This window comes from Cyprinodon tularosa, unplaced genomic scaffold (genome assembly GCF_016077235.1).
Source record: "Cyprinodon tularosa strain WSP-4 unplaced genomic scaffold, ASM1607723v1 ctg544, whole genome shotgun sequence".
NCBI lineage: Eukaryota > Metazoa > Chordata > Actinopteri > Cyprinodontiformes > Cyprinodontidae > Cyprinodon > Cyprinodon tularosa.
This window is the reverse complement of record NW_024039279.1, coordinates 308,568-336,169: the sequence shown is the minus strand read 5'-3', so window position 1 is coordinate 336,169 and position 27,602 is coordinate 308,568. Positions and strand designations below refer to the sequence as shown.

Below are 27,602 nucleotides of genomic sequence, written 5' to 3'. Positions count from 1 at the left end.
GCTGGTGTTGGTCCATTGTGTTTTCTGAGGTCCAGGGTCAACGCAGCCACATACCAGGAAGTTTTAGAGCACTTCATGCTTCCTGCAGCTGACCAACTTTTTGGAGATGCAGATTTCATTTTCCAACAGGACTTGGCACCTGCACACAGTGCCAAAGCTACCAGTACCTGGTTGAAGGACCATGGTATCCCTGTTCTTAATTGGCCAGCAAACTCTCCTGACCTTAACCCCATAGTCAATCTATGGGGTATTGTGAAGAAGAAGATGCAATACACCAGACCCAACAATTCAGAAGAGCTAAAAGCCACTATTAGAGCAACCTGGGCTATCATAACACCTGAGCAGTGCCACAGACTGATCGACTCCATGCCACGCCGCATTGCTGCAGTAATACAGGCCAAAGGAGGCCCAACTAAATACTGAGTGCTGTACATGCTCATACTTTTCATGTTCATACTTTTCAGTTGGCCAACATTTCTATAAATCCTTTGTTTTTATTGGTCTTCAGTAATATTCTAATTTTCTGATATGATGAATTTGAGATTTTCATTTGTTGTCATTTGTAATCATCAAAATTAAACAAAATAAACATCTGAAATATATGAGTTTGTATGTAATGTATGAATATAATATACAAGTTTCACTTTTTAAATGGAATTATTGAAATCAATCTACTTTTTCATGATATTCTAATTTTATGACCAGCACCTGTATTAGCATGCAATGGGTTCTATGTCCACATAGGTTCTGCCTCTGTACCTCATTTATAAACAGATTCTAATGAACCTATCAGAGGTGGCCAGACTACTACTCCCATCTAATCCAAGCTCCACTTACTGGGCTCCTCAGGTCTGCAGGCAGCACCTGCTTTCCCTCCACATGGTCCTTGAATCTCCGCCTGGCCTCTTCCAGGGTGGGTTTGTGTCCCGCTTTGCCCAGTTTCCCCAGAACCAGGCCTCTCAACAGGGCGTCCAGATGGCCTACAGTCACACAACATTAGCTTAGCAGCTGCACAGAGCATTGGACGGAAAACTCTGGCTTTAAACCAGGATTTAAATGGGAACGATCAGGTTTGAATTTCTAATGAAAAATATTAAATTCACCCTTTAAACCTCTTTCATAAAACAAGATGTCAATTATTTAAATCATAAAGGGAAATAAAGATACCCTGTAGTGCAAACAGTAATGTAGATGTGCTAAATGTTCTTGCAGGGGGCAGAATACGAAGGGTTTGTTGCTTCCTCCTCACCTTCCCCCGGCTTGCTGTCCCAGCCCAGCCTGAGGCCGATCGGGGAGAAGAGGTCCCTGATGAACTCCTGGATCTCCTCGTGGAACTCGGTGTGAGACAGCAGTGAGGACAACACTCCCAGGTTACAGCTCAGGTCGCTCCAAACCGTGTAGTTTGGTTCGTTGACAAACGCCTCCATCAGCTTCAGCACCTCCACCGTGCTGATCATCCCTGCACGGGACTGGAGCCACAGAACAAGAACCAGCAGGTTAGCAGAAACCTTCCTCTAATCAACAGCTAGTGCTGCTGCTGAGGAAAATAAAGGTTAACCACAAACCGGCAGCTTCTCCTGCTCAGAACAGATCCAGAGAGGATCATTAAAGCATGTTTAGGAATGATGAGGAAATGATTACCTAGACCTAAATTTGATCAACCAGAACCATGCGCTCTATCAAACACTACAAAGAGGCTAAAGCTGCTAAATAACTGGGAGTAAAGTTATAATACAGCCAATGTGATGTTTGTAAATGAAATGATGCCATTTCATTCATACAGCTGGAACCGGGCCTGATATAAACAGGAGTGTGACACCTAGAGCTGCAACTATGATTATTTTACAAATAGATTCATCCATTTGTTCGACTGATAATCAGATAGCTAAAGGTTCCTTACAGAAAACCTCTTAATAAATTAAACCAGGAGAAACTGAAGCCTCATTCCTCTCACTTGGTTCTGAGAACACTGCAGTGAGTTCCTCCATAGTGAAGTCCAGCCAATGAGGGGAGTGCAAGGGAAGATTTTCTCCCTAAGAAATGGGACACCTCTAGTTGTAAAAAAAAAAACATCCCAGCCCAGTGGATGGTAATAAATAGCCTGTAGACCTAAGTGATGTGTTCACCTATGTCATGCGTAAACACAACCTTCTGCATGGAAACTCTGCCATGCTTAAAAAGTCAATTTATGAGGCAGCATAAAAGCTCTTAGAACTATCGGGACACAATAACCTTACACATGAACGCACAAAACTGAGTTCTAGGGACCAAACCGGGTGCAAGTGAGAGACTGGGCCTAAAACTTTTCCACTTCAGGCGTTCCAGATAGAGCATATTGACAGACAAGTTTTTTTTTTTTATCTTAAATGCAAAATGTTTATATATTCGTTTACAATTGTGGTATAATTCTTGCACTAAGTGGGTCGCTCTGTCAGCTAAAGGCATGTCTTAGAGTCTCTATACTCCAGATAACAATCGATTACCGATTTAGCTGACAAATATTTCAATAATCGATTAATCTGAGATTAATCTGATTGTTGCAGCCCTGTTGACATTACTGATCTAGAAGGAGAGAAAGATCTTCCTCTCTATGAAACAAAGATCTTTACCAGCAGTGCCTGTAACCATGGTTACCTTAGGAAAACGTGTCAAAGGGAACTGAAAAGAAGTCAAATCTTCTGGAATTAAAAGGTTTTCCACCTGATTTAAGCAATTATTTACTGAAGAAATAAGATTTTAATTTCAAATAAGAAGTTTCAGTAAATAAATGATCATATTTTAGGGACAAACACTGATTCCATCAGCAGAAAACTTTACTAACCTGCTTAAATGAAGAGCAAATACAGTAATTGCTAGTTTATTTTTTTAACCTATTTTTAGAACACCCTTTGCTGATCATAGACGCCATTAAGAAATTTCTGACTGATGGACACTGATGATCATCTGATATTGAGCACCTGCTGATTGATTCCTGCCTCGTGATTTTCTTAATAAATTAGTCAGCAGACTAGAAACCGCAGCAGACAAACTGAAAGCAAAAACACCAAAGTTTGCTGGGATCCAGGAAACCGCTTCAATCAGAAACGTTTGTACTTTGAGAAAACAAAGATCAGTTTAACCTCTGAGTCTGGCAGCTACAGCCGTTTGATCTACACTCATCCTCAGGATCACATGTTTCTAACCAGACGCAGACCCAGATGTTCTTTACTCCAAACATCTGTGGACGTGTTGCTCAGCCTCACCAGAGAGAACAGGTCGTTCTGCAGGCCCAGCCGGTCCACAGGCTGCAGGCTCAGGTCTCTGACTCCGGGCAGCAGACTCTCCAACATGGAGGAGCTGTACTGGATCCGGTAGAATCCCACAGTTCCAGGGTTGATCTGAAAACAGCAGGAACCAGTTCAAACATTTCAGGCTGTAATAATCCACTGCATCCACCTGTAGACCGTTACTCATACCGTCTCATTTTTATTCCATCATTTCAGAAATATTCTGCCATTAAATCTTTGCAGTGAACATTTAGTATCAAGCAGTGTTTATATGGAGCTGGATCTAATCATCCCTGCTGTTGAAGGAAGGAGTCTAACCTTGATCCACTGATCAGGGGCGACGCCGCTCAGAGTCACAGTCGTCTCTGCTTTGTCCAGCAGCAGCTTGAGCTTGGAGCATTTAGGGTCCTCGCTCGTACAGATACTGATGGGCACCATCCAACTGGGACAATCCTCACCTGCACCAAAGGAGGAGGAGAAGAGTGTCAGCAGAAATCACCAGGAACCCAAAGAAAAACTGATCCATTCACAGAGGATCTGACCCAATGTTCAGGTCCTAACAATGGAAAAATCTGATCTTTCTCCAGTCAGTGAACACACCACACTTTAAGTGGATCTAACCAACAAAGCGGTGGAGGCTGTAACTATGGTAACAGGTCTTTATTTTAGCCATTTCCAGCATCAGCAGGGTGTTAAAATAAATAGAATGCAGAGCCTGGCATTCACAGCTAGCAATGCTAACCACGATAACCGCTAATGTAAAATTGGAGCCACAACCTGTGTACTTGTCCGTTCGCATCATCAGCCTCAGCCCTAGTACTGCTCCAATTCACAAGAACAGCAGACGAGAATGGATAAGTCCCTGGATGTTGTTCTCGCCCCTCCTTCTTTACCCAGCATGCATCAGGGCAGACTTGTCTGTTCTCCAGATTGACAGCTGTCCCAGCATGCACTGCGGCAGCAGCAGCTTTCAATGGATCACTCACAGAGCTCAGAGTATTAAGTTAAAAGTTCTCTTTTCTGCTGCTGTCATTCAATAAAAGTGGGTACATTTTAAGATCAATTGAGGCGAGAACATTATACTTTTAAGCTTCCGTATAAGCCCCATTTACTTATTTAATTAGTAATAAAGAAAGTTCAGACATTGAGAGGATTCCAGCAGCCCTCTCTCTGCATAGCCCTGCATGAAGGACCGCTGGCTCTAATGGAGGTTTGATTGTTTTATTTGGAAAAACGTTCATTTGATTTGTGTTCATCTGACTGTGTTCATTATTATTCCCCCACTAAATCAAAAAAGTCAGAATTTATTATTATCCAGAGATTATTAATAACAGGAGGAGATTGTGTGGTGATGTCATCAGTGCGCCTCTGTTCCAGTTAACCCATATTTATGCTGCGTGCTCCCGTTCTCCTCGAGTCTATACTTTCCTGTGTTCTTGTCAAACACCAACATGGTGAGAACACAAGTCCGTACTCTTTTCTTGTGAATTGAGTTTTAATCATCCATCCCATAATCCTCTGCTTTCCCGGGGACCGCCCTCTCATCATCCCCTCCTCATTCATGTAACTATTAACTGCTGATTGAGTGAATCTAAAAACAAATAGATTTAAATGCAGATCTAGATTCAGAAAAACCTGAATCCAATGAAACCTGCATCATCAAGCCTGAGCTTCAGAAACTCTTCAAAAACTCCTCATTGTCGGCTCCTGACCATGAGCTCCTCCTTTAATCTGAACTCACCGTTATGAGGTCCACTGGCACAGAACTTCTTCTGGGATATCTTCAGGATTCGGTCCTCACCTTGCTAGAAAAACCAGAAACAGAGGATTTTAGAAGAGGAAAAACCCAGCATAAACCATCTGAACGGGTTCTAAGGAGATTTTATTCTGTTCTCCAATCCAACCAGGATGCAGACGGTAAATAAACTCTGAATAATAAGGGAACACTGCAAAAAATGATCTAGAAATAATGAAAAATGTCTCAGATTACGTGTATTTGCCTTTAATTTGAGTAGGGAAATAAGATGATTTGCCAATGGAATGATGCTACGTTCAGACTGCAAGCTGCTGAAGCAGCAAGTTAACATGCAAAGTCAATGGTTGATGCGCATCAAGGTGCATCAAAAGGTCCTGCAGCGAGTTTCGAGCAGCAGGAGCAGCGCCTCATGAGCTTCTGACACGCTTTAGAAGCAGAAGTTTTACTTTTGCTGCTGGACGCATCACATCAACCAATCAGAGAAGGTGATCAGGGAGCCGGCATCGAGACAGACACAGCACTGCTGATGCACTATGATCACTCCTCTGAAACAGTTTATTAACGACTACATTAACTTAAATTGTTGAAACCTGAAGGCAAAATATGCTTGATTTATTATTCTGGTGCCTTTAGATTATATATGTGAAAAACGCCTTCCAGCATGAGGACAGCGGGTCAGAGGCTGGTGTTGAAGAGGATTCCCAGTGACAGAGCACTGCCTGTGTTTGGGGGTTTAATGCTGATATTTCAAGGCAGGATGGTAATCTTGATATACTAACTGCACAGATGAAGTTTTCAGGTGGACTTTCTCTCTTAAAAACATATTTAAACTACTTTTTACCCGCTGATCACATCAAATATAGCAAAGCGACTCTCTGCCATTGAACACAGGAGCAGCAGAATTATCAGACGGATCTGGACACTTTACTGGACGCGCTTCAGGAGCATCAAAGATGGACTTGAGGCGCCTCGGGCCTTAATGTAAACAAGCATCAAAAATGAGGCAGAAGCTTTTTTGCCGCTTCCATCACGTGCGGTCTGAACGTAGTTTGATTATTTTTACTCTTAAGATAAGATAATTAGATAATATGCACTTGAAATAAGACAATTAAATATTTTTTTTGGAATTTTAAATGGTTTTGTTTCATTGGCAAAGTGTCTCACTTACCTCCTCAATTTCAGAAAAATGACTAATTTAGATTTTTATTTTCTGCAGTGAATGTTGAGGCTCACCTGTTCCTGATCCACCACTATTATTGGGAAGCCCATCTGCTTGGTCCATGAACTCATCACTGCTGCTATGGGTTTCCCACTGGCCTGTTCCAGACAGTCCCACAGGTCCTCTGGAGAGCAGAGCAGGGAGAGAGGAGTAGGATGCAGTAACCTGAACATCACGGCTCCTAAAGCTGCATTTATACATCAACAAGCTCCAACTACCGACTGTTTAAGGTTTTTAAATGTCACCATAATCATCAGGGGTAGGAGGAGAGATTCTCCCAGTTCCTCCTCAGACCAGCGTTATTAACTTAATGGTCTCACCTGTTGATGCGTTTTTATGTTGGAACTTTAAAAGGTAGGAATTCATTCCTTTCCTAAAGTCCTGTGAAGAAAACACAAGATCAACTGAAATAGGTGGAATCTGAAAGCAGAGAGCGTAGCGGGGCGTTAGTTAGAGGCCACCAACCTCGTCTCCGATGTAGTTGTGCAGCATACGGATCACAGAGGCTCCTTTGCTGTACGAGATGGCATCGAATATTTCATCTACTTCCGATGGATGGCCCACGTTCACCTGAACAACATCAAACACTCCTGATTTCACCAAATCGTCCATCAAATGATTAACTCTCCTGTTAAAGCTGCTCGTATGGAGATGCCAGCGTTGTCCCTGGATGTCCTACCTCTATAGGGTGGCTGCTGTCCAGAGCGTCCAGGTCTAGGGCGCGGGTGTAGTCTGCAGAGACAAACTGGGTCCAGATGTCGTACTCTGGGAAGCAATGATCCACACACAGGTACTCGATCCAGGAGGCAAAGCCCTCATTGAGCCAGAGGTGAGTCCACCACTCCTGTGGATGAGAAGGTTCAGTTAGAGGACCGCCGTCTGAATGTCATCACAGCCTGACTGCATTAGCTTTCAGCTGCAGACCTCGTATCCTGGCTTTGTTCAACCTGTAGAGAACAGGCTGCTGCTTCCTTCCAGACTATTCCCTCTCCTTCCAATAAAGAGTTAAGGATCTGATCCCACCTGAAAACACCCATCTGACCCGATGCAGCCATGGAGAATTCAGACCCTTTTCTGATGTCATCAGAGTCCTGCACAGGTCAGATTTTCAAAGCTCTATTCACCAGCACCCATAGAGTTCAGAACCAAGACTCAACCCATTAACCGCAATTATCCCCTTTTAAAACCCGGCCAGGAACGCTCAGACCCGTAAATTGTAGCCCTATTTCCACTACCTTTTTGAAACCGTGCAGAGACCAATCCTAGCAATGTAACCGAGATAACTGTTGAGTGTAAATGGCACGCAAAACTGAACCAGACCGCACCACACACAACCTAACCGCGCTAACCTGGTACTGGTTCATCAGTAGATCTCGGCCCGGTTCAGTTTTGGCTCAGTTCTCTGATAATAAAGAGTGCATGAGCAGACGGCGTCATTTTCTTACAGTCAGTCTCCGTGATCCTTGAAATTTCAGACATTCATAAAAATCCTTGCCTCCCTACCGTACCACATGATTTCCAATGATGATTCTGCTTAGTGTGATGAACCTCAACGTCTGTCGTTGTTTCCTGCACCTGTAAGCCCTGATTAGACTATCTTTTGTTGTATCCACTTCCCAAAAGCAGACTGTCCAGTAAATTCACCAGAGGCTGCATTCTTCGCCTGACTCTCAGCAAACTTCCTGAATGTTACGGGCGCCGCCGTGTTGACTTGCTTGATTCCCTCTAGAGAGCAGTAGTGCTATAGTTCGTCACTAGGAGGCGAGGAACCGTGCTAGCATGGTGTGTAAATGGTTAACTGATCCAAGCTCGGTCCGAAATTCACCCGGATGGGTTTCAGAGGGTTGTGTAAATGGGGCTAATAAAGTGCAAACCATCCTGTGATCACAAAGTTAAAAACACACAGCTGTTAATAATAGAGGCAGTAAAGAACATGGCTTCACACTCATATCCAGCGCACTGCGATCACACATTAGCAGGTTTGCCTCATTACTTAAAAAAATAAAATAAAATTACTGCTACCTGGATATCCTTGACTCAATTTATTTTTTAAGATGTAGAGTTAATAAATAAAAATTAGTTAATTCATGCTGTAACTCTATGATAGCAGCATTTTGTTCATTTATGCCCGTGCCTACACCTGGAATAATATGTTTTTTTACTACTTGTAGATATGGCTACATGCCAGATACCCAACCCACTGCAGGACTCTGATCGGAGCCTCATTCAGCCCCGATTAGAAGCATCATGGGTCAAGAAGAGTGAGAGGGAGACTCTAACGATGACTGACGCAGGAACCCGTCCACAGCTCACGTTGTTCCCTGTAAACTCTTCACAATGTAAACATCCAGCTCTGCTCTTTGTGCATTTAACCAGGAGAGATCAGTTTGATAAATCTGAATGTGGAAATCAGCATGTAGGATGAAAGATTGACCAAAACCAGAGACTAGAAGACTTTCAGAAACCTTTAACTGCGACACTAAATATCCTCCTAATGTAAAATGGAAGCCCACTGTAGGTACCAGATCTGCTCGGGGCTCTGCCCCTTCTTATGACGCAATCATATGGCAACTCCACTCGACAAACTGTATTGCAAGGAAAGTACTGCCTTCTAAGACTGACCTCTCCTATTTAACAAGGTGACAAAAAAAGTCTCAGCTTATTTTTATTTTTAATCAAGATCTGAGGGCAGAGAAGGAAAAATGGGACGTCTTAAAAGCTGACTTTTGTGAGATTTTAGACAAAGAAAACAGTTATTAGAGAACAAACGTTGTTGTTAATACAAAGTTTAGCTTAATATGGCTAACTGACCGAACTAATAGAGGCTAACCGTTAGCTACAGCTAGCCACAGCGCTACCCAGCTCTCCCCCTTCATCTCATGGTCTAACAGTTACTTTGTTACCCAGAAAAATGCTTTTTTTCAGTTTTGTTATCAATCAGTTAAAACTTAATTTGTCATTAGACACGCTAAGCTAAAGATGCTCCCAACTCAGCACACTGCGTGATGTTATCGTTGTCTTGGCAACCACAATGGTTCACATCATGTGGCAATGTTCAGCCAATCATGTAGCATCACTGACATGAAGCAGGACCAGAGCAGATCTGGCAGCTACAGCGTCACTCTACAGAGAAGGTCCTGCTTCAGACGCTGATCTGAAGCCTTTCTATGAGTTTCTTCTCCGACTCCCTCCCACAGCCCAGAACGTCGGGGTCATTGATCACCCTAATGTGTGCAACAAAATGTTTCCATGTTTTCTCTCACATACTGCTGCCTCCCAGTCCTCCCAGTTAAAGACAGGGGAGGATCGACTGCTCTGTGTTTACAGTCTGAACATGCAGGGCAGACAGAACATGCAACTGAATCAGTTCGTCTGTTTGTGTTTCACTATAAACCAAGAGAGTTTTCAGGGTTGTTACCATGGTGACCAGGTTCCCGAACCACTGGTGGGCGAGTTCGTGTCCCACCACCAGCGCCACCCACTGCCTGGAGGACGAGCAGGAGTTCTTGGGGTCAATTAGCAGCGCGGTCTCCCTGGAAACAAAACAGAGTCGTGAGACGATGGAGGGAAGCAGCAGAGATTCACCCGTGTCTACAGGCAGACCGGTGCACTTAAACAATGGCAATGATTGACTAAACACCTGCTCCTAGCTAAAGGGAGATTGGTATGTTTCAGAAAATAAGATAAATGAAGCTGTATTAAAAGTACAATAGTTCAGAAGTGAATAGTCTGCTGCATTGGTAGTTCCAGGGTTCCTACAACATAAGGAAAGTTAAATTCAAGACTTTTTTTGTCCCTTGAAATAAAAATTTAAGACCAATTTTAAAATAAACAGATTTAACCTGATGATTATTTTAACATGAACCATTACTTTCTGGCCCAGTAGAAATGTTTACTATTTCTAAAAACTATTCCATATAGGAGGCGAACTAAAAACACACTAATAACAGATATATTTTTAACAAACTAATGAATGGAATTCACAAACGTTGTTTAGGTCCCTAATCAAAGTCAATAACAGCTCTGCTTTCATTGTAGGCGAATCACCAAACATCCAGAGGTTTGGTGCTACTGGTGCTTTTTTTAACGTCGGAGATCCTGTTGAGGCTTTGCAGAGACGAGGGAGGAACAGAACTGAGAAATAGCTGCTGCTTCTCTGTAAATGGATTTTGGCGTTTTGTTTTTCACTCTTCACATGTCTGACTCCACAGCTTTGATCCCCATTAATGACTTCTAGCTCAAAATACGCTATTTCTCATCTACATTACGTGGTATTGTTTTTAGCCATGCAGAAAACTCTCAGCTGGATAGCCAATTGTCAAGGAATTTACACTTCCCCAAGGTGTCCGGATAAAAAGTTATTGGTGCATCACCCTCAGGTCTGTTTGCAACGTCGTTTTTATTGGTTCTGCTGTCAGGATGGAACTAATGATGGTTACAGCTAAGCCGTTCGGTTAATGTCAAAAAATTATCATGAATTATTTTAATTTCTGTTATGAATTACAAAAATAAAATCCTATTTATGACTTGATGACAATTTTGAGACCTACCAAAGACTAATTGAAGACATTTTAATACCAATTAAGGCCTTATTTAAGGCCACTGCAACTTGCACACTGTCTCTTATCCTCTGCACTGTTCACACTTTGACCACTGCTGCACTTTTTGTATTTTTCTATAACTCGTGCCATTGTGAAATATCAATGCAACGTTCATAAGCTGTATGTAACGCAATTTCGTTCTGTATGCACCCTGTGCATACAAAATGACAAATAAAGAAGTCTAAGTCTAAGTCTAAGTCTAAGTTATTTTTATATTGAAAAATTCAATGCCTTTTAAGACTTTTTGAGGATCTGCAGGAACCCTGTAGTTCCCACCAGCCTCAGGATTTAAAGCGCGGCTAATGTACTTCTTCGGTTCAGGTAAATATGGATCCGGACCCAACGGAGGCTCACCTGTATGTAACAAGGCCCCAGTTCTCCATGGCACCTGAAAATAGAAAGAGACACAAACCTTTACTCTACAAATCCTCCTCTGGAAAGAAAATAAGTAAATATTCAGTGACTCACCTGCAGCAAAGTCAGCGATAGCTATGAGATCAATCTTAGGTAAAGGATAAGGAACACTGAAGTAGTCTTTGTAGAAAGGTAAGGTTTTAGTTGCAACCTGCACCAAAAAAGAACATCATCAGCATCAGAGAGAAAAGTCTGGACAGCAGAGGTTAGGAGCCTCCACTTCCTGTGTTCACTTCCATTTAAAATGGGATCCGACACGTAGAACTCCCTGCTTATTCGCACCTCCAAAGCGAATTTCCCTTGTTCTGCTTTCCCGACGGGTGTGTAGACGCGTACCGTTACGCCGTCTGACGACTGGCTCTCCACAAAGTCATATTCACCGATCACAAAAGCTACCAGGTATGTGGACATGATGGGCGTGGTGGCGAACTTTACCTCCACCAGGTTCTCATCTTCTACGTATGGCTTCCGATCGATGACATTCTGGGAAGAGTTGGAAAACATTTCGTTACTAGCTGTTCTTTTTGGCTTCACACAGGGCTGTACAGTTTAAACAATTATAAAAAGTATAAAAAATAAAAAAAAACACATAGACTTTAAGATCCAGGGTTTCATTTTTTTCAAGGCCTTCAATCTTGGTCTCTGCTGTTGTGTGGAAATGCTCTTATTTCCAGCACACCTGCATGGATGGGCTAAATGCAGTTCTCTTCCCTTCCACATGGGGGCAAACCACCTTTAAACATGTTACAGCTATATTAAGGCCTCAAGTTAAACAGGGCTGAGTCCTAATGTCTGTGTCATTACTCGATCCATCCCGGAAGCACGATCCCTCCTCTTACACCCTCAATTTTATTTTGTTAAAAACACCTAAATGATGTTTTTCTCTCCCCGAAAATATTTAACGTACTAAAATATAATGTGTTAAAGGTTAATAATGTATTTCATGAGAAAATAAATGCCTTAAAATCCTGTTTTATCAGTCGTCTCTGCCCGATCTGCACAGAAATGGGATCCTACGTTACTTTGGAGAGCTAACTCTTTCGCCTTCCTAGTCTTTTTGAGTTTTATTTTTTCCTTTAGTGTTAACATTATGGTATGTAGTGTGTAATCTAAAGAAAGAAACAACTAAAATGCACATAAACATGGTTTAATCATATTTTGCCGGACTGCTCTGAGCATGTCCAATGATGACGTCAGAGTAGCAGTTTAAGAAGAAAATGTAAAAAGCATAAAACATTTTTAAACGATGTGCATTAGCGTTCTTTAGGGAGTTAAAACATGCAAAACATGTTCGCTTTTATTATCCTGATGCCTGCAGTTCGGATTACGTACATGGAAAACGCCTTCCAGCCTTCTTTACTGTTTTGTAGCCAGGTCTGTCAATGCCAGCCTTCAGTTGGCATGAGCAAGAATTTGACTCATCAGTTCCAAAGAAAAGGAGCAACAATGCTCAGAAATATGATCAACATTCAGTTTTTGCTTTTTTTGGTTCCTTGGCTTTAATCAGAGAAGAAGCCATTTCTCAGCTCTCACACGGAGCCACGGCGACCTCCGTCTAACCGTATACTCCTCCTATCGGTGCAGAATCCTCTGGGTTGATTCTGGCATCGTAACCAAAAATAATTATATTTAGGAAACCTTTAAAATTCATTAACTAATTATTACCATCTATTCATGTTTCAGTTAAATCAATATTTTTTATTCTGCACCACTCTAGCTGTTCAGCAAATGGATCATTTCTAAAAAATTAACTGTTTTGGTGAAAATGTTGACCTCTAGTTTTGATGTGTTGTTTCTGTATTAATTGTAGATTTTAGAACATACCAAATATTTTCTCCTCAGAAACTCAAATCATATTTTACACCAGTTTGGTCTTTTAGATGTTTTCAGAATAAAAGAACAATGTTTGGAAATCAATCATTAACAGCCCAGAATGAATCATCCCTGCTGGTGAGCAAATGCAAACTTCTGATTTTCTCTGTAAATCTATAACCGCTGCTGGAATGTTAACTATTGTTGTTAATATTATTAGAAAGAAAAAAAGGATCCTCACTGTAGAGCTATACATTAAACCTTTGATCTGGCTCCATGAAACTCTCCAAACTCTTCATGTTTCCATGATTAAAGAGGAAACATGCAGCTTTCTCTGCTTGGAGCTGCAGACTCCCATTTGTCTTTCATTTAGAGAAGAAATTTACCAGGCGGACATGAAGGGATATCTAGGTGTAAATGTTGGCTGTAAAGGTTCCCGTTTCATCCGATGCTCCTGCTCTGACAGACTCTTAGTTTTAGTGATTTGATTCACCAGGTTTGGTTCCACAGCAAACATCAGGTAAGCCGTAGGCCATGACAGGCGGGGTGGAAAATAACCATCTGATAATGGCTGCTGATTAAATGCAGCTGTGAATGCTTTCAGTTGAGACTGCCCAATGACTAAGCTCACCGTACACATAAATATAACATTAGCCTGAGGGGACGTAGGCCGTCTGCCCTGTGTTATGCAAACTATGAAGGAGGACAAACACAGACGTCAGGGAGCTGGCAGCAGGGAGTCAGTCACAGAGAGGTGTGAACAGATGACGTACCATATTGGACAAGGCTACTCTGTCCTTGGGAACTATCAGGGAGATGTCAAAGGTGGCTTTGATGGCGGGCTCATCCCAACAGGGAAAAGCTCTGCGAGCGTCTGTGGCCTGAAGGAGAAAAAGAAAGAGGCAGTTAGGAGGGAGGTTTTTTTATTTATTTATGAGGCTTCGTCACTGGATGAGTAATGAAAGAAAACTGCATTGGTTAAATAAAGGCTACTGTTCACTTTACATCTACTTTTATGGCTAGGCTTAAAACTTTCCTTTTTGATAAAGCTTCTAGTTAGAGTGGCTCAGGTTATCCTGAGCTATCTCTATAGTTATGCTGCTATAGGCTTAGACTGCTGGAGGACATGGGGACCCCTATTTCATCATTCTGCTTCATTCTATCTCTATTCTCCCACTCTGCAGAATCTGTTAGTTCGATCTCTAACGTTCTGCTCTCTCTGCTTTTACTCATAGCAGCTTCACCTGGTCTGTTCCTGTTTGGCTGTGACTCCATCCTGGAGAGAAATATCAGCTGTGCTTCTGCCATCAACACCTTTTTTTATAGATGTTGGAGATCAGCCTATTTTTTAGTTTAGTCCTGTTTCTCTGAATGTGACTGGCTGGATGTGCTCTCTTCATGGGAGCTGGCTTGGAACTTGTCTCCCTGGCTGTGTGTTTTTTTGTACAGGACCGCCTGTGGAGCTGGTTGACATTAGCCTTTTCTATGTCTGCTTCTGTCTCCTTGAACCAGACTTCAAGAACCAGACTCGCACTGCGTCTGGTTCTGCAAATCCAAACCAGATAAAACTCATAACATTTTTTTTTTTTCTATGTTGTAAATGCTTAATGGGCCATGTATCTCAGAAATGATGAAAAGTCTGTTGATTTACACTAAATGAGGTTGAATCTGTGAGGAAAAATGCATCTTCAGCTCGACCAGAGTCAGCAAGTCGGATTTGGATTCAGGACATTTATCTTTTCGGCTGATTTCTGATGGAGATGATGTGATGCTGATGGACGGCAGATCGCTGGAGACAGACATTTCTCCAGACTGGGGCTGAACTCTTATCCTCCAACATACAGAGCAGGATTTATCCTCCCAACCAGGGAGGGGCACACTGCTGTGGTTTCACTACCGACTACCCGCGGGTGAGAGGGAATTAAACTGGAACATTGTTTCCTCAAACCCCAATTATTTAACAGAATAAAACACCAACCAAACCTCATTCAACTAAAACATATTTCTAATGCTGAAGGAAAATGAAATGCTACTTCCATCACTCAGAGTGGGAGAAGAGGCGGAGGGCGGCGGTGGGGCTGCTTGTCTCCCCCCAGCTCAGCCGTCTCGTGTTAGAGTTCACCCCGGTAGACGAGAGGGTTGCCTCCCTTCGCCTTCGGGTTGAAGGGAGGACTCTGACAGTTGTTTCGGCCTATGGGCCGAACGGCAGTACGGAGTACCAGGCCTTCTTAGCATCCCTGGGGAGAGTGTTAGAAAGCGCCCCTCCCGGGGATTCCATCATTCTGCTGGGAGACTTCAACGCCCACGTGGGAAACGACAGTGACACATGGAGGGGCGTGATCGGGAGGAACGGGCCCCCAGCTCTGAACCCGAGTGGTGTCTCATTATTGGACTTCTGTGCAAGTCACGGATTGTCCATAATGAACACCATGTTCAGGCATAAGGATGTCCATCGGTGCACTTGGCACCAGGACACCCTAGGCCGAAGGTCGATGATCGACTTTGTAGTCGTATCTTCTGATCTTCGGCCGCATGTCTTGGACACTCGGGTGAAGAGAGGGGCGGAGCTGTCCACCGACCACCACCTGGTGGTGAGTTGGATACGCTGGAAGAGGAGGAAGCCTGAAAGACTCGGCAGGCCCAAACGTGTAGTGAGGGTCTGCTGGGAACGTCTGGTGGAGCCCTCGGTCAGAGACGTGTTCAACTCCCACCTCCGGGAGAGCTTCTCTCAGGTTCCGAGGGAGGTTGGAGACATGGAGTCCGAATGGGCTGTGTTCTCTGCCTCTATTGTCGATGCGGCTGCCCGTAGCTGTGGCCGTAAGGTTTGCGGTGCCTGTCGTGGTGGCAATCCCCGAACCCGGTGGTGGACACCGATAGTAAGGGATGCCGTCAAGCTGAAGAAGGAGTCCTATCAAGCCTGGCTGGCTTGTGGGACTCCTGAAGCAGCAAGCAGGTACCGTGAGGCCAAACGTGTCGCGGCCCGGGCGGTTGCAGAGGCAAAATCTCGGGCCTGGGAGGAGTTCGGAGAGGCCATGGAAAAAGACTATCGGTTGGCCTCAAAGCGATTCTGGCAAACCGTCCGGCGCCTCCGGAGGGGAAAGCAGTGCTTCACTAACACTGTTTTTAGTGGGTGTGGGGAGCTGCTGACCTTGAAGGAGGATATTGTCGGGCGGTGGAAGGAATACTTTGAGGATCTCCTCAACCCGACAGACATGCCTTCCGTGGGGGAAGAAGAGACGAGGTGCTTGGGGCTGGGTTCGTCCATCACCCGGGCTGAAGTCACCGAGGTAGTCAAAAAACTCCACGGTGGCAAGGCTTCGGGGGTGGATGAGATCCGTCCTGAGTATCTCAGAGCTCTGGATGTTGTCGGGCTGTCATGGTTGACACGTCTCTTCAACATCGCGTGGAGGTCGGGGACAGTTCCCCTGGATTGGCAGACTGGGGTGGTGGTTCCCCTCCACAAGAAGGGGGACCGGAGGGTGTGTTCCAACTATCGGGGAATCACACTTCTCAGCCTCCCCGGAAAGGCCTATGCCAGGGTGCTGGAGAGGAGAGTCCGGCTGATTGTCGAACCTCGGCTGCAGGAGGAGCAGTGTGGTTTTCGTCCTGGCCGTGGAACGGTGGACCAGCTCTACACCCTCTGCAGGGTGCTTGAGGGTTCATGGGAGTTTGCCCAACCAGTCCACATGTGTTTTGTGGACTTGGAGAAGGCATTCGACCGTGTCCCTCGTGCTGCCCTGTGGGGGGTGCTCCAGGAGTATGGAGTCGGGGGCCCTTTATTAGGGGCCATCCGTTCTCTGTACAAGCGGAGCAGGAGTCTGGTTCGCATTGCCGGCATTAAGTCGGACCTGTTCCCGGTGCATGTTGGACTCCGACAGGGCTGCCCTCTGTCACCGGTCCTGTTCATAACTTTTATGGATAGGATTTCTAGGTGCAGCCAAGGACCGGAGGGGGTCTGGTTTGGGGAACAGCGGATCTCGTCCCTGCTTTTTGCGGATGACGTAGTTCTGCTGGCTCCCTCCTGCCAAGACCTACAGCGTGCGCTGGGGCGGTTCGCAGCCGAGTGTGAAGCGGCTGGGATGAGAATCAGCTCCTCCAAGTCTGAGGCCATGGTTCTCGACCGGAAAAAGGTGGCATGTCCCCTCCGGGTTGGAGGGGAGTCCTTGCCTCAAGTGGAGGAGTTCAAGTATCTTGGGGTCCTGTTCACGAGTGAGGGAAGAATGGAGCGGGAGATCGATAGACGGATCGGTGCGGCTGCTGCAATAATGCGGACGCTGCACCGGTCTGTCCTGGTGAAGAGAGAGCTGAGCGAAAAGGCAAAGCTCTCAATTTACCGGTCGGTCTACGTTCCTACCCTCACCCATGGTCATGAAATTTGGATCATGACCGAAAGAACGAGATTCCGGATACAAGCGGCTGAAATGAGCTTTCTCCGCAGGGTGGCTGGGCTCTCCCTTAGAGATAGGGTGAGGAGCTCGGTCATTCTGGAGAGGCTCAGTGTAGAGCCGGTTCTCCTCCACATCGAGAGGAGTCAGTTGAGGTGGCTCGGACATCTTCTTCGGATGCCCCCTGGACGCCTCCCTCGGGAGGTGTTCCAGGCATGTCCCACCGGGGGGAGGCCCAGGGGACGGCCCAGGACACGCTGGAGAGACTATGTCTCTCAGCTGGCCTGGGAGCGCCTAGGGCTTCCCCCAACAGAGCTGGAGGAGGTGTCTGCGGAGAGGGAAGTCTGGGAGTCTCTGCTTAGTCTGCTGCCCCCGCGACCCGGTTCCCGATAAAGCGGGAGACGACGAGTACGAGTACTTCCATCACTCATGGTTCCTATGACACCCAGAAAGGAACTCTTCTGTTCAACCAGGAAAGGAATCATTCTGACAGATGTGGCATCATTTAAAGTCAAATAAGCAGCCTTCCTAAAGGTAAAGATAATTTATTGGTAAGAAGCTTGTATCCAACAAAAGAAACACATTTCCTCATCCTTTATATTAATTTTGGCTCATCTGCAGAAGTTAGATTCCCTTTCCTGTGAATCAATCAGCCTCAGCAGGTTGATGCAGCAGAAGAGCTAAAGTCTTTCCCACATCCACTCACCTCAAACTGTGTGACAGCTGCATAGCGGGTCTCTCCAGCAGCTGTTGTGTATTTACTCCTATAGAACCCCTTCATTTTGTCGTTTAGTTCCCCCACAAAGTCGATCTTCAGTGTGCCGGAGCCTGTGGAGGTTAAAACAGAGAGAGCACCGCTGTTTGTTCAGGGAGCCGTTCTTCTACAGCTGATCAAAACCCAAAACCAGGACAGGCAGAGTCCATCCTTACCTTTCTGCAGGGCACTGGGAAACGACAGGGTGACTTTCTCATCCTCGTTTTGATAGTTGAAGCCTGTGGCATTGATTTCTACATCAAGGCGAACAGAGAGAAATGAATCAGCTTAATACCAACGATGACGTGACGACAGGAAGAAAACCAACAAAGTTGGATCCTCACCGTCTCCTCCGTCTGGTGCAAAGGAAGCTGTGATAATGTCGATATCAGCGCAGTTCATCACAATCTGATTCGTACCCTGCGTGACCTGGAAATGTTGACAGAAAACAGCTTAACATACGCTTAGAAAATCATTGCCATGGGGACGTTAAATTCTAAACGCTGGGAAAGGTCCGGCGCTCCTGCAGATTAACTCCTGTCGGAAAAATTTAGCTTGCAAAGAAACCCAGAATGTAAATGAAGCCATGTCTGAATCCTGCACTTTGCTCTGAAACACGAGCAGAGGCTGAAAGACATCCTGCACGTTTAAAGGCCTGGAAGCACAGCTGTTCTTCCACCCGACACCCCCCAGCTGTGGTTCCCAGACCGTGGAACTGGGAAAAACTTCAGAGGGACTCTGAGGAAACTTCAGCACTGATTGCTTTCAAAGTAAATCAGGATCATTATCAGGGACGTGTTGGATGGATGAGAAACAAACAGCTGCTGATTGAAGCCAACTTTTGATTTAGAAACTTTGATCTGATGACAAATAACCATACTATGCCTAAAATGCTCAGTTTCCAAGCTAGTATGTCTGCTAGATTAGCTAATAGCTATATTTGGTTCCCATAGTGACCAGTAACTGTATTACCACCTTAAAATACATCAGAAAGCATTAGAGTTAGGAGAAATGTACTTCAGATCTCTGGTCTCTTCAGAGGGTAATATTATCCTGATAATATAAGTGACGAGAAAAATAAACTCTCCCTAAATTGTCATTTAGCTCTGAGACTGCTAACCACAACCATCAGAGCCCCACTGCCACAAATGACTCTTCAAGAATAAAGACACTAATATATAATAATTTTTATCAAAAATATCTCATTCATATCTCCAATCTGTCAATAACCCAAAGGAGAAAACTGAAAGAAAAACAATAAAACTGTAAAATTAAAAAAATTCTGACAATTTATATGTTTCTGGAGTTTTTCTTCATTGTTTATTTAAACACATTTTTAGACGATAATTCAAAATTTCTAATAATGACAAAGAATATGACACATTTTAAACCATTTTTAACTCTGAGAGAAAAGCTATTAGCCTGAAGATGCTTTGCTAACATTACCAGGAGCAACTAGGGAAAAAAAACAGTGTCTGAAGAGGCGGGACTTCCTGAATTGTAGCCAATCACAGACAGTTTACATTCTCAGGCTGGTTCCCCTTCAAAGAGACAAAAGTGGACATGATGCGCAGAAGCAGGTCCACAGTCAGCAGGAGAGAAGAGGGCAACAAAAACATCACCAACTCAGGCTTGTGACACGTTAAGGAACTCATGGTTTGGAATCTGAACCCATAAAATGTTCAAAAATGTATTAGAGTAGTTTTACAGTTTGTGTTTGAAATAAACCTGCTAATAAATAGTATTTATTATGCATGTGCCCTTTAGGCAGGAATCTGACTTCTCAGTTATGGAGGCTACACCTGTAGCCTCCACGGACATGGACGCCATAGATGTAGGAGATAGAGCTCATGATTCAATCCCAACCCTGGGAGGCGTCAGCTCTCTGCCTTCTTCCTGTAAAACTACTGAATACCTGAAACTACTAGAAACACTAAACCTTTATAGCAAGAAGAAACCAACTTTGGAACCTGGAAATCAAACTTCTAGGAACCGTTTTTTTTAATCATTCTAACTTTGTTTAAAGGGTGACGTAAAAATGGGATACTTGATAAGACCAAATCCTTTAACCAAACATGTACGTGTTTGTTGTAAAATGAGATAAATGAATCGTCCATCTCATTTCCAGATGTGCATATATGTCTTTGACATCTGGCAATGGTTCAGATATAAAACTATTTTCAAAGAATTATGCAAACTATTTTAACAAAAAAAATCTTGTGCCTTGAAAAACTTTTCCATAAGCATCAACGAACTGATATCACTGCTTTGATGTGTTCTTTACAAAGAGAATCGTTCCTGAAAAACAGAGTATTTACTTAGGTTTTACTGGTACAGTGATCCCAGTACCTCAGGGTCCCACCAGACTGAGTTAATTAATAGGCTGAATAAACACGGCACACTTGGAGGAACTGCGACACCGACAGTTTGAAGCTCAGGAGTTTTGACACGGCTGTCAGCTGTGAGCCTGACGAGGTGGAAAATAGGCTGCAATTAGGAAACCTGACAGAAGGCAGAGAGCTGAGTCTATGAACAGGTTAGCTTAGCTTAGCCTGCTGACACCTGGACTGAGGTCATCACCTCAAGGACAGCGTCCAATATTTACAATCAACTCTCACACTTTCATCTTTCCATATCTACCACCTGTATCCAGTTATTATTAATACTGATATCATCATTACAATCGTGGACAATAACTAATATTTACTGCTGTCATAAATTTCCTGTGAAAAACCACAGTGCTGACATTGCTTCTCGTCTTCGGTTAAAAACCAACAATCCAGAACTGCATGATGACCACATGACTCCTAAAACAAAACAGCAGCTGGAAATAGAGACGGGTTGTAAAAAAGCTCCCATTTTAACTGACAGCAGTGATGTTATCAAGATGAACATCATCAGCAGATACTGATGTCAATGCTGCAGATAGACTGAGCATCGTTAGCTTAAACTAGCATGGAACACAGCATCTTTGTTCTGAGACAAAAATAAAAAAGCTTCTCGCCAATATAGATTCATATGTTTTAAAGAACGAAGCAGCAGTGTTTCTGTGTTTGCAGAGCTGCGCTCCAGACCGCAAAGCCAAGCCTACAGCCTCCGCTGTTCCTCCTGTCCTGCTCCGCGCCAACTTCCTCGGAGCTCAAGGACAGCATGCACTATATCATTATTAAATTCATAGGAGCAAATCATGCAGATATAAACTCTGAACTTAATATGACATATTAAAGAAATCCCCATCAGCATCCAGCATAGGTGGAGTTTCTACCCAAATATTTTCTTTTTGTTTGGATTTTGTAACAGGGATAATTAGGATCATATAAAATTGCTTTTTTTATGAACTACGTTTGTTCTCTACTTCCAAACTCAGGATCTCTTCATCCATTCCTGCAATAACAAGTTTGTTTTGACTGGATTTCATTAAACCTTTAAGCATTTCTGTATAAATTAAATATTTTGATGGAGATGAGAAATCTGCTTCTTGGTTTGTTGAAGCAGAGCAATAGTTTACATCCAATGTTTTAAAATGTTTGAATATTAGAAGCTCTAATTTGTAGTTACAGATCTGTTATATATATTTTAATTTGACAAACCGGATCTTCTCGCTGTTCTTTTTCCTGTTTGGTGCGATTGCAATTGAGGATCTTAACCTGGCTGGAGCGGAGTGAAAAATAGCTTGGCTACATATTTTGACGATGATGGTTGGAGAAGACGTACATGGACGGTGACAAGTACTCCACATGACGTACAGGAGCAGGGCGGAGCACTGACGGAGTATGTGGAATCTGAGGGTAAGCCTTTAACATGGTTTGAATCCGACTTGTGGTCTTTTGCAGCATGTCTCTCCCCCTCTCATACCCCCTATACTGTCAGCCTACTGTCAAAATAATGAGCCACTAGTGCTGTAAAGACTCAAAAAAAGAAACAATGCATTGATGGCAGGTTTTAATAGTTTCTTAACTGTTATATTATTGTATCGTGAAAAGATCTGAAATGCATATAGAGTCTGGTCACCATTGCTAAGCAGTGAATCAGGAACATTTGATCAGAGGCTTCCTGCTACCGTCCCTCCTAAAGGAAGCAGCAGGTGTGGGCTTTGCCTTCCCTCAGAAAAACTGACATTCCAGGAAACATTATTTCCTCATAACGCTAATCACTTCCAACAGCATTTTCCACCAATTGATACAGTTTCAACATATCAAGGTGAAATGTAAAACACCGATATCGGTTCAGCTCTCAAAAAGCTGCTTTAAACAAAACTGTTCCTTTGGTTTTATCTTAAACAGTTGAAAACAAATCTGGAAAGAAAGAATCATAAAAAGTTAAATTTTAAGGAGAACTTTCTAGCATTCACAAACAAATTAAGTAGGATAAAGTTATGATGTCCTATAGCAGGGGTCTTCAGGACCCCCAAACTGATGGCGAGATGGAGCAGGGACCGCCTAATTATATATATATATATATATATATATATATATATATATATATATATATATATATATATATATATATATATATATAGTATGAAATTGTGTTATATCAAACTGGTTTTATAGTCACTCTATTCCAGATGGAGTAATGTAATGAAAGGGGGATTATTAAAGTATTTCTGATTCTGATTCCTGGTTGATGGGACAGGTGTTGTGAATGAAACAGTTCCCAGCTTGAAAGAGCTCCTGTGTGTCGCTGAATGTGTGCATTGATGATTGAAAGACATCTTCTGCCTCCATTTATCGGTTTACTACATTCAGGTTAATGTTTATTTAAAAACATTTCAATTATTGGAAATAATTGCAGGGGGGAATATAAAAAGTCTAATCAACCAAAACTTCCGCGACTCCCATGCAGTACCTCCTCAGACCCCCTGGGGGTCGCGTACCCCCTGTTTGCAGCCTCCGTTCTATAGCGTCTCATTCAAAAGTATTCACACCTCCTAATCCTTATAAGAAAGTTTCATGTCCCTAGTAACTATAAAGCTGTTGCTCTGACATCACACACCGTCAGGGTCCTGATCAACCAATCACCTTTCAGGACAACTGTGAAGCTGATGGTGCCATGACACACCTGCATTTACAGGCTGTCATCCTGAAAAAGCAGGAGGCCCTGGGGACAGCCATCTTGGATTCCTACAGTGAGTTTAATACAGTTCAGTCTGATTTATGATGTCAGAATCACCAGAAAACACCAATGGAGATCAGTGAATAGCTAAACAGACCACAGCTTAAGAAACTAAAGGGTCATGAAGTCCCAGTAGGCAGCAGCGGAGGAGAACCACAGGGGGCCGTACCCTCACCACTACTTTTCCCCCTGTACACATCATACCTCCACTAACAACCATGATCATTTGCAAACAGCTGACTGATCACTGAGGGACAAAACACCGAGAACATTTGGAACACTTGGTTACATGTAGCGGGGATAAAAAGTCTGATCTTAAATAAAAAGAGAAAGAAAAAGAAGACAAGAGACAAAGCAGACTGTAGTCCTTAAGGAACTTTAACTTCTTTAGTGTTTAAAACAAGAAGTCCCAGATCTCCTATAATCTCCTGTGGAGTGTAATCACTGCTCTTGTCATCCGGTGGGGCAGCAGCATCACAGCCAGTGACTTTAAAGGCTGGAGAAACTGATAGAGGACGTCCTAGGGCGTACTGTGGAAAAAGAAGGACATCATGGATAACCCTGAAAGTCCTCTTTAAAAGATTGTGAAAACTATTTCAAAAGCAGAAAGTATGGTGTGCTGCTGCTGTTGTTTTCTGGTCCTTTCATCTCCATTGCCTTTAACCAATGTCCCTGTCACTGCAGATAGAAAGCATGCCACCAGCATGACACTGTCACCAAGAGCTTCCTCCATACATCCCTCTATAGATGGCGGTAAAACACAAACAGGACCTTTTGTTGCTTTCTTCTTGCCCCTCTTCCAAACAGCTGTGCTTTGTAGAGCTGGCCACCTAGCAGTTCTCCTGTCAATAGATGTGCTGATCTCAGCTGCAGCTCCTCCAGTTACCAGTAACTTCTGGGCTGCCCTAGACGTAAATCTGCACCATATTCTATGTTACAGACATTTTGCATAAGTGTAAGTTACACATTTTAGCATTTACAAAAAATAAAGGCTTTAATTTTCCTTCCAACTCACGTTTATTTATTTAACTACTTCACCTCAGTGCCTCACAAACATCTTTAAAATGCACCAAAGTATCCACAAAAAGTCTTGGTTTATGAATCTAAGAGGTTTGAACACATTTCCAAGACACAGCTAGTTATTAGAGATATGTGCAAAAACCACGTGATCACACATGGAAATGATTTGGTGGGTTAGACTTTGCTGTTAATAAGCAGTGAGGGAGTGTTTACAACCAGGGACAGGTGTTTGCACAGGTGGCCTCCCAAAAGCCGGAAGTGAACACCACATATAGTGGTTATAAAAGTATATTTTCAAACATCCCATTATTGGAATAAATGTAATTCTCATTTATTAAATAGAAAGTCACAAATCATATAAAAATAATTATCTTAGCAACACTTTTTCAGTGTGGAACATTATGCCACATGTACAAAAAAAAAGAAAAGAGGATTAAAGAAATAAACACTTAGCAAAAGCATTTGTCAGAACCTTTGAGTTTTTGCATATTTCACAACAGCTATAAATGTGCTGTTGTGAAAAAGGATAACTGTCAGACTGGGTGAGCAAGTGGGAGGGGGTGACACCATGTTGCCATGATTTAGCAAACACTTGACTGTTAGCTAGCTTTTACCTGCTCTTTGCAGCTTTAATTATCCTTATTAAAGAAACCGACAGTTTTATAACATTTTAACGCCAAACCAAACAGCTCCCACATTGAAAGTACAACAAAAACCTGTTAGCAGATGCTAACTTAGAAGATATTGAAGCAGTTGGCTATGCTAACATGATAATGCAGCTCTGCTCAGCAGTGTTAGCTAATGAGACTAGCCTGTTAATAATACACAGCGGTGTCTTTGCTGCTTCCCTGTGTCCCGCTTTTGGACTTAGCGTTAGCAGCAACCTTTAGCTGATGACCGTTAAAGCTAATGCAACCCTAGAGCAGCGGCTAGCGGGCTAGCTAAGTTTCTCGTGACCAGTGAAATACGATAAATGGGCTAGCAAGTGGCAACGTTAGCTGGTCAGATTACATAACAAAATCCCTGCCAGACAGGCTCAGACAACATCCTCCATGTCTGCAGCCAGGAGCCCTGATACTACCCACCTCCACTTGTGCCTCCAGCTTGCCGTCAAACGTGAAGTCGATCAGGTCCGGCCTCAGACATAAGCCGTAGTTGACAGGGTAAACGTCAGTAGGTAGCCGCACGAAGGGCCTTCTTTCGGGCATGGTTCCTGTATTTTGGCCGCTTGCGCTACTGAAGAGGGAAATGTGTGGAGCTCTGTTTATTTGTCCGAGCTTTATCAACACGGAACTGATCCAACTGGGCTTCGGTAGCGCGGATGGACAGGAGGTGACTGTACGGGTGAGAAGCAGCGGAACCGAGCGCCCCAGGAGCAGCAACATGGACTGAAGCCCTTTCAACACTACTCTTCGCTGCTGCACAGCCCAAACAACTTCACTCAATCAGCGTCGACTTCAACGGAGGCGACGTCATCACGCTTCGACCTACGTGCTGAACGTGTGTGTGGAAGAGGCAGTGGAGTAAACAGACTTTATTTATTTATTCATTCACACATGGGGCTTTATCTGGAGGAGGATAGATTTAAAATAGTAAATCTAGACTTAGACTAACTCAAAAATTATAATAAATTTTACTGATTTTAAAATTTTATTTCAATGTAGCATGAGAAAAAAGTCATAATTCTGATTTTAATCTCATAATTCTGACTTTAATCTCACAATTCTGACCTTAATCACAGAATTCCGACTTTTTTCCTCAGAATTCTGACCTTAATCTCAGAATTCTGACTTTTTTCCTCACAATTCTGATTTTAAACTCAGAATTCTGACTTTAAGAGACACTTTTGTGAAAAAAAAGTCAGAATTCTTTGAAAAACTCAGAATTCTGACTTTTTTTCACAATTCTGATTCTAGTCCTAGAATTCCAACTTTATTCTGTGAATTCTGACTTTAATCTCAGGATTCTGACTTTAATCTCATAATTCTGACTTTAATCACAGAATTCCGACTTTTTTCAAAGAATTCTGACTTTAATCTCAGGATTCTGACTTTAATCTCACAATTCTGACTTTAATCACAGAATTCTGACTTTTTTCCTCAGAATTCTGACTTTAATCTCAGGATTCTGACTTTAATCTCACAATTCTGACTTTAATCACAGAATTCCGACTTTTTTCCTCAGAATTCTGACTTTAATCTCACAATTCTGACTTTAATCACAGAATTCCGACATTTTTCCTCAGAATTCTGACTTTAATCTCACAATTCTGACTTTAATCACAGAATTCCGACTTTTTTCCTCAGAATTCTAACTTTAATCTCAGGATTCTGACTTTTTTCCTCACAATTCTGACTTTAATCTCAGAATTCTGACTTTAAGAGACACTTTTGTGAAAAAAAAGTCAGAATTCTGACTTTTTTTCACAATTCTGACTTTAATCCTAGAATTCCGACTTTAATCTCAGAATTCTGACTTTTTCCACACAGTTCTGGCTTTAACCTCAGAATTCCGACTTTAATCTCAGAATTCTGTCTGAATTCTGACAGCTAACAAACACGTTAGCATCAAGCTGTAGCCATGTCTGTTTTATAGACTAGCTTTCTTGTTTTAATCACCTTTTGCTCTTCCATTAATGAAATAGCATCACCAGGGACCCCTCGGGCATGTAAAAAGTCGCCTAATTCCGTCATTTTCCACCAAGGTGTTACTGGCCCTCCCAAACAACTCACATCTTTGTCAGTGAAGCTGAGTGCTCCACATCTCTTCCTTCATGGTGACCATCTACATTAAGATCCAAAATTCTAAGATTAAAGTCAGAATTCTGACTTTTTTCCTATATTAAACTGAAATAATATTTAAAAATCAGTTAACTTTTTTATGTTTCAATCCTCTTCTGTTGTTTTAGCAGGATTGTATGTTGAATGAATTTTTACTTTGAATAGTTCCATAACACTAACATTAGGTCTAATTTTGTAGAATATTTAGTGATTGTTCACAATTTTCATAATCTTTTGTGTTTAAAACTTTGGAGGTCAAGCTTGTGTTCACTTTTTTAAATGATGACTATTTATCTACTATTATCATACATTTTACTGTACTTGGGAATAAAAATTTTTCAATCAGTTGTTTTATTTTATGATTTTTTTTCCATTTTAACATGTTTAATTTTAAAATGTATAGCGCAACAGTCTTTTTAGGGTTACGAAAATAATTTGTTTTGTACATGTATTAAAATGTACCCCTTAGAAAATATAATG

General features: G+C 42.8%; 1 protein-coding gene across 1 annotated transcript in view; it reads right to left on the bottom strand.

Annotated features, from left to right (window-relative positions):
- Positions 1-25,792, bottom strand: part of npepps (aminopeptidase puromycin sensitive) — a 32,121-nt gene extending 6,329 nt beyond the window's left edge. Inside the window, exons 1-18 of the mRNA XM_038304851.1 lie at positions 25,428-25,792; positions 18,552-18,636; positions 18,384-18,461; positions 18,160-18,281; positions 13,842-13,949; positions 11,539-11,739; positions 11,311-11,407; positions 11,197-11,230; positions 9,660-9,774; positions 6,921-7,085; positions 6,707-6,811; positions 6,562-6,622; positions 6,256-6,365; positions 5,008-5,071; positions 3,585-3,724; positions 3,243-3,377; positions 1,250-1,469; positions 838-980 (exon numbers count right to left, since the gene is read on the bottom strand). Coding sequence (XP_038160779.1) covers positions 838-980; positions 1,250-1,469; positions 3,243-3,377; positions 3,585-3,724; positions 5,008-5,071; positions 6,256-6,365; positions 6,562-6,622; positions 6,707-6,811; positions 6,921-7,085; positions 9,660-9,774; positions 11,197-11,230; positions 11,311-11,407; positions 11,539-11,739; positions 13,842-13,949; positions 18,160-18,281; positions 18,384-18,461; positions 18,552-18,636; positions 25,428-25,727 — 2,283 coding nt within the window. The 5' untranslated portion in view covers positions 25,728-25,792. The remainder of the gene's footprint in view (positions 1-837; positions 981-1,249; positions 1,470-3,242; positions 3,378-3,584; positions 3,725-5,007; positions 5,072-6,255; positions 6,366-6,561; positions 6,623-6,706; positions 6,812-6,920; positions 7,086-9,659; positions 9,775-11,196; positions 11,231-11,310; positions 11,408-11,538; positions 11,740-13,841; positions 13,950-18,159; positions 18,282-18,383; positions 18,462-18,551; positions 18,637-25,427) is intronic.
- Positions 25,793-27,602: the final 1,810 nt, after the last annotated feature.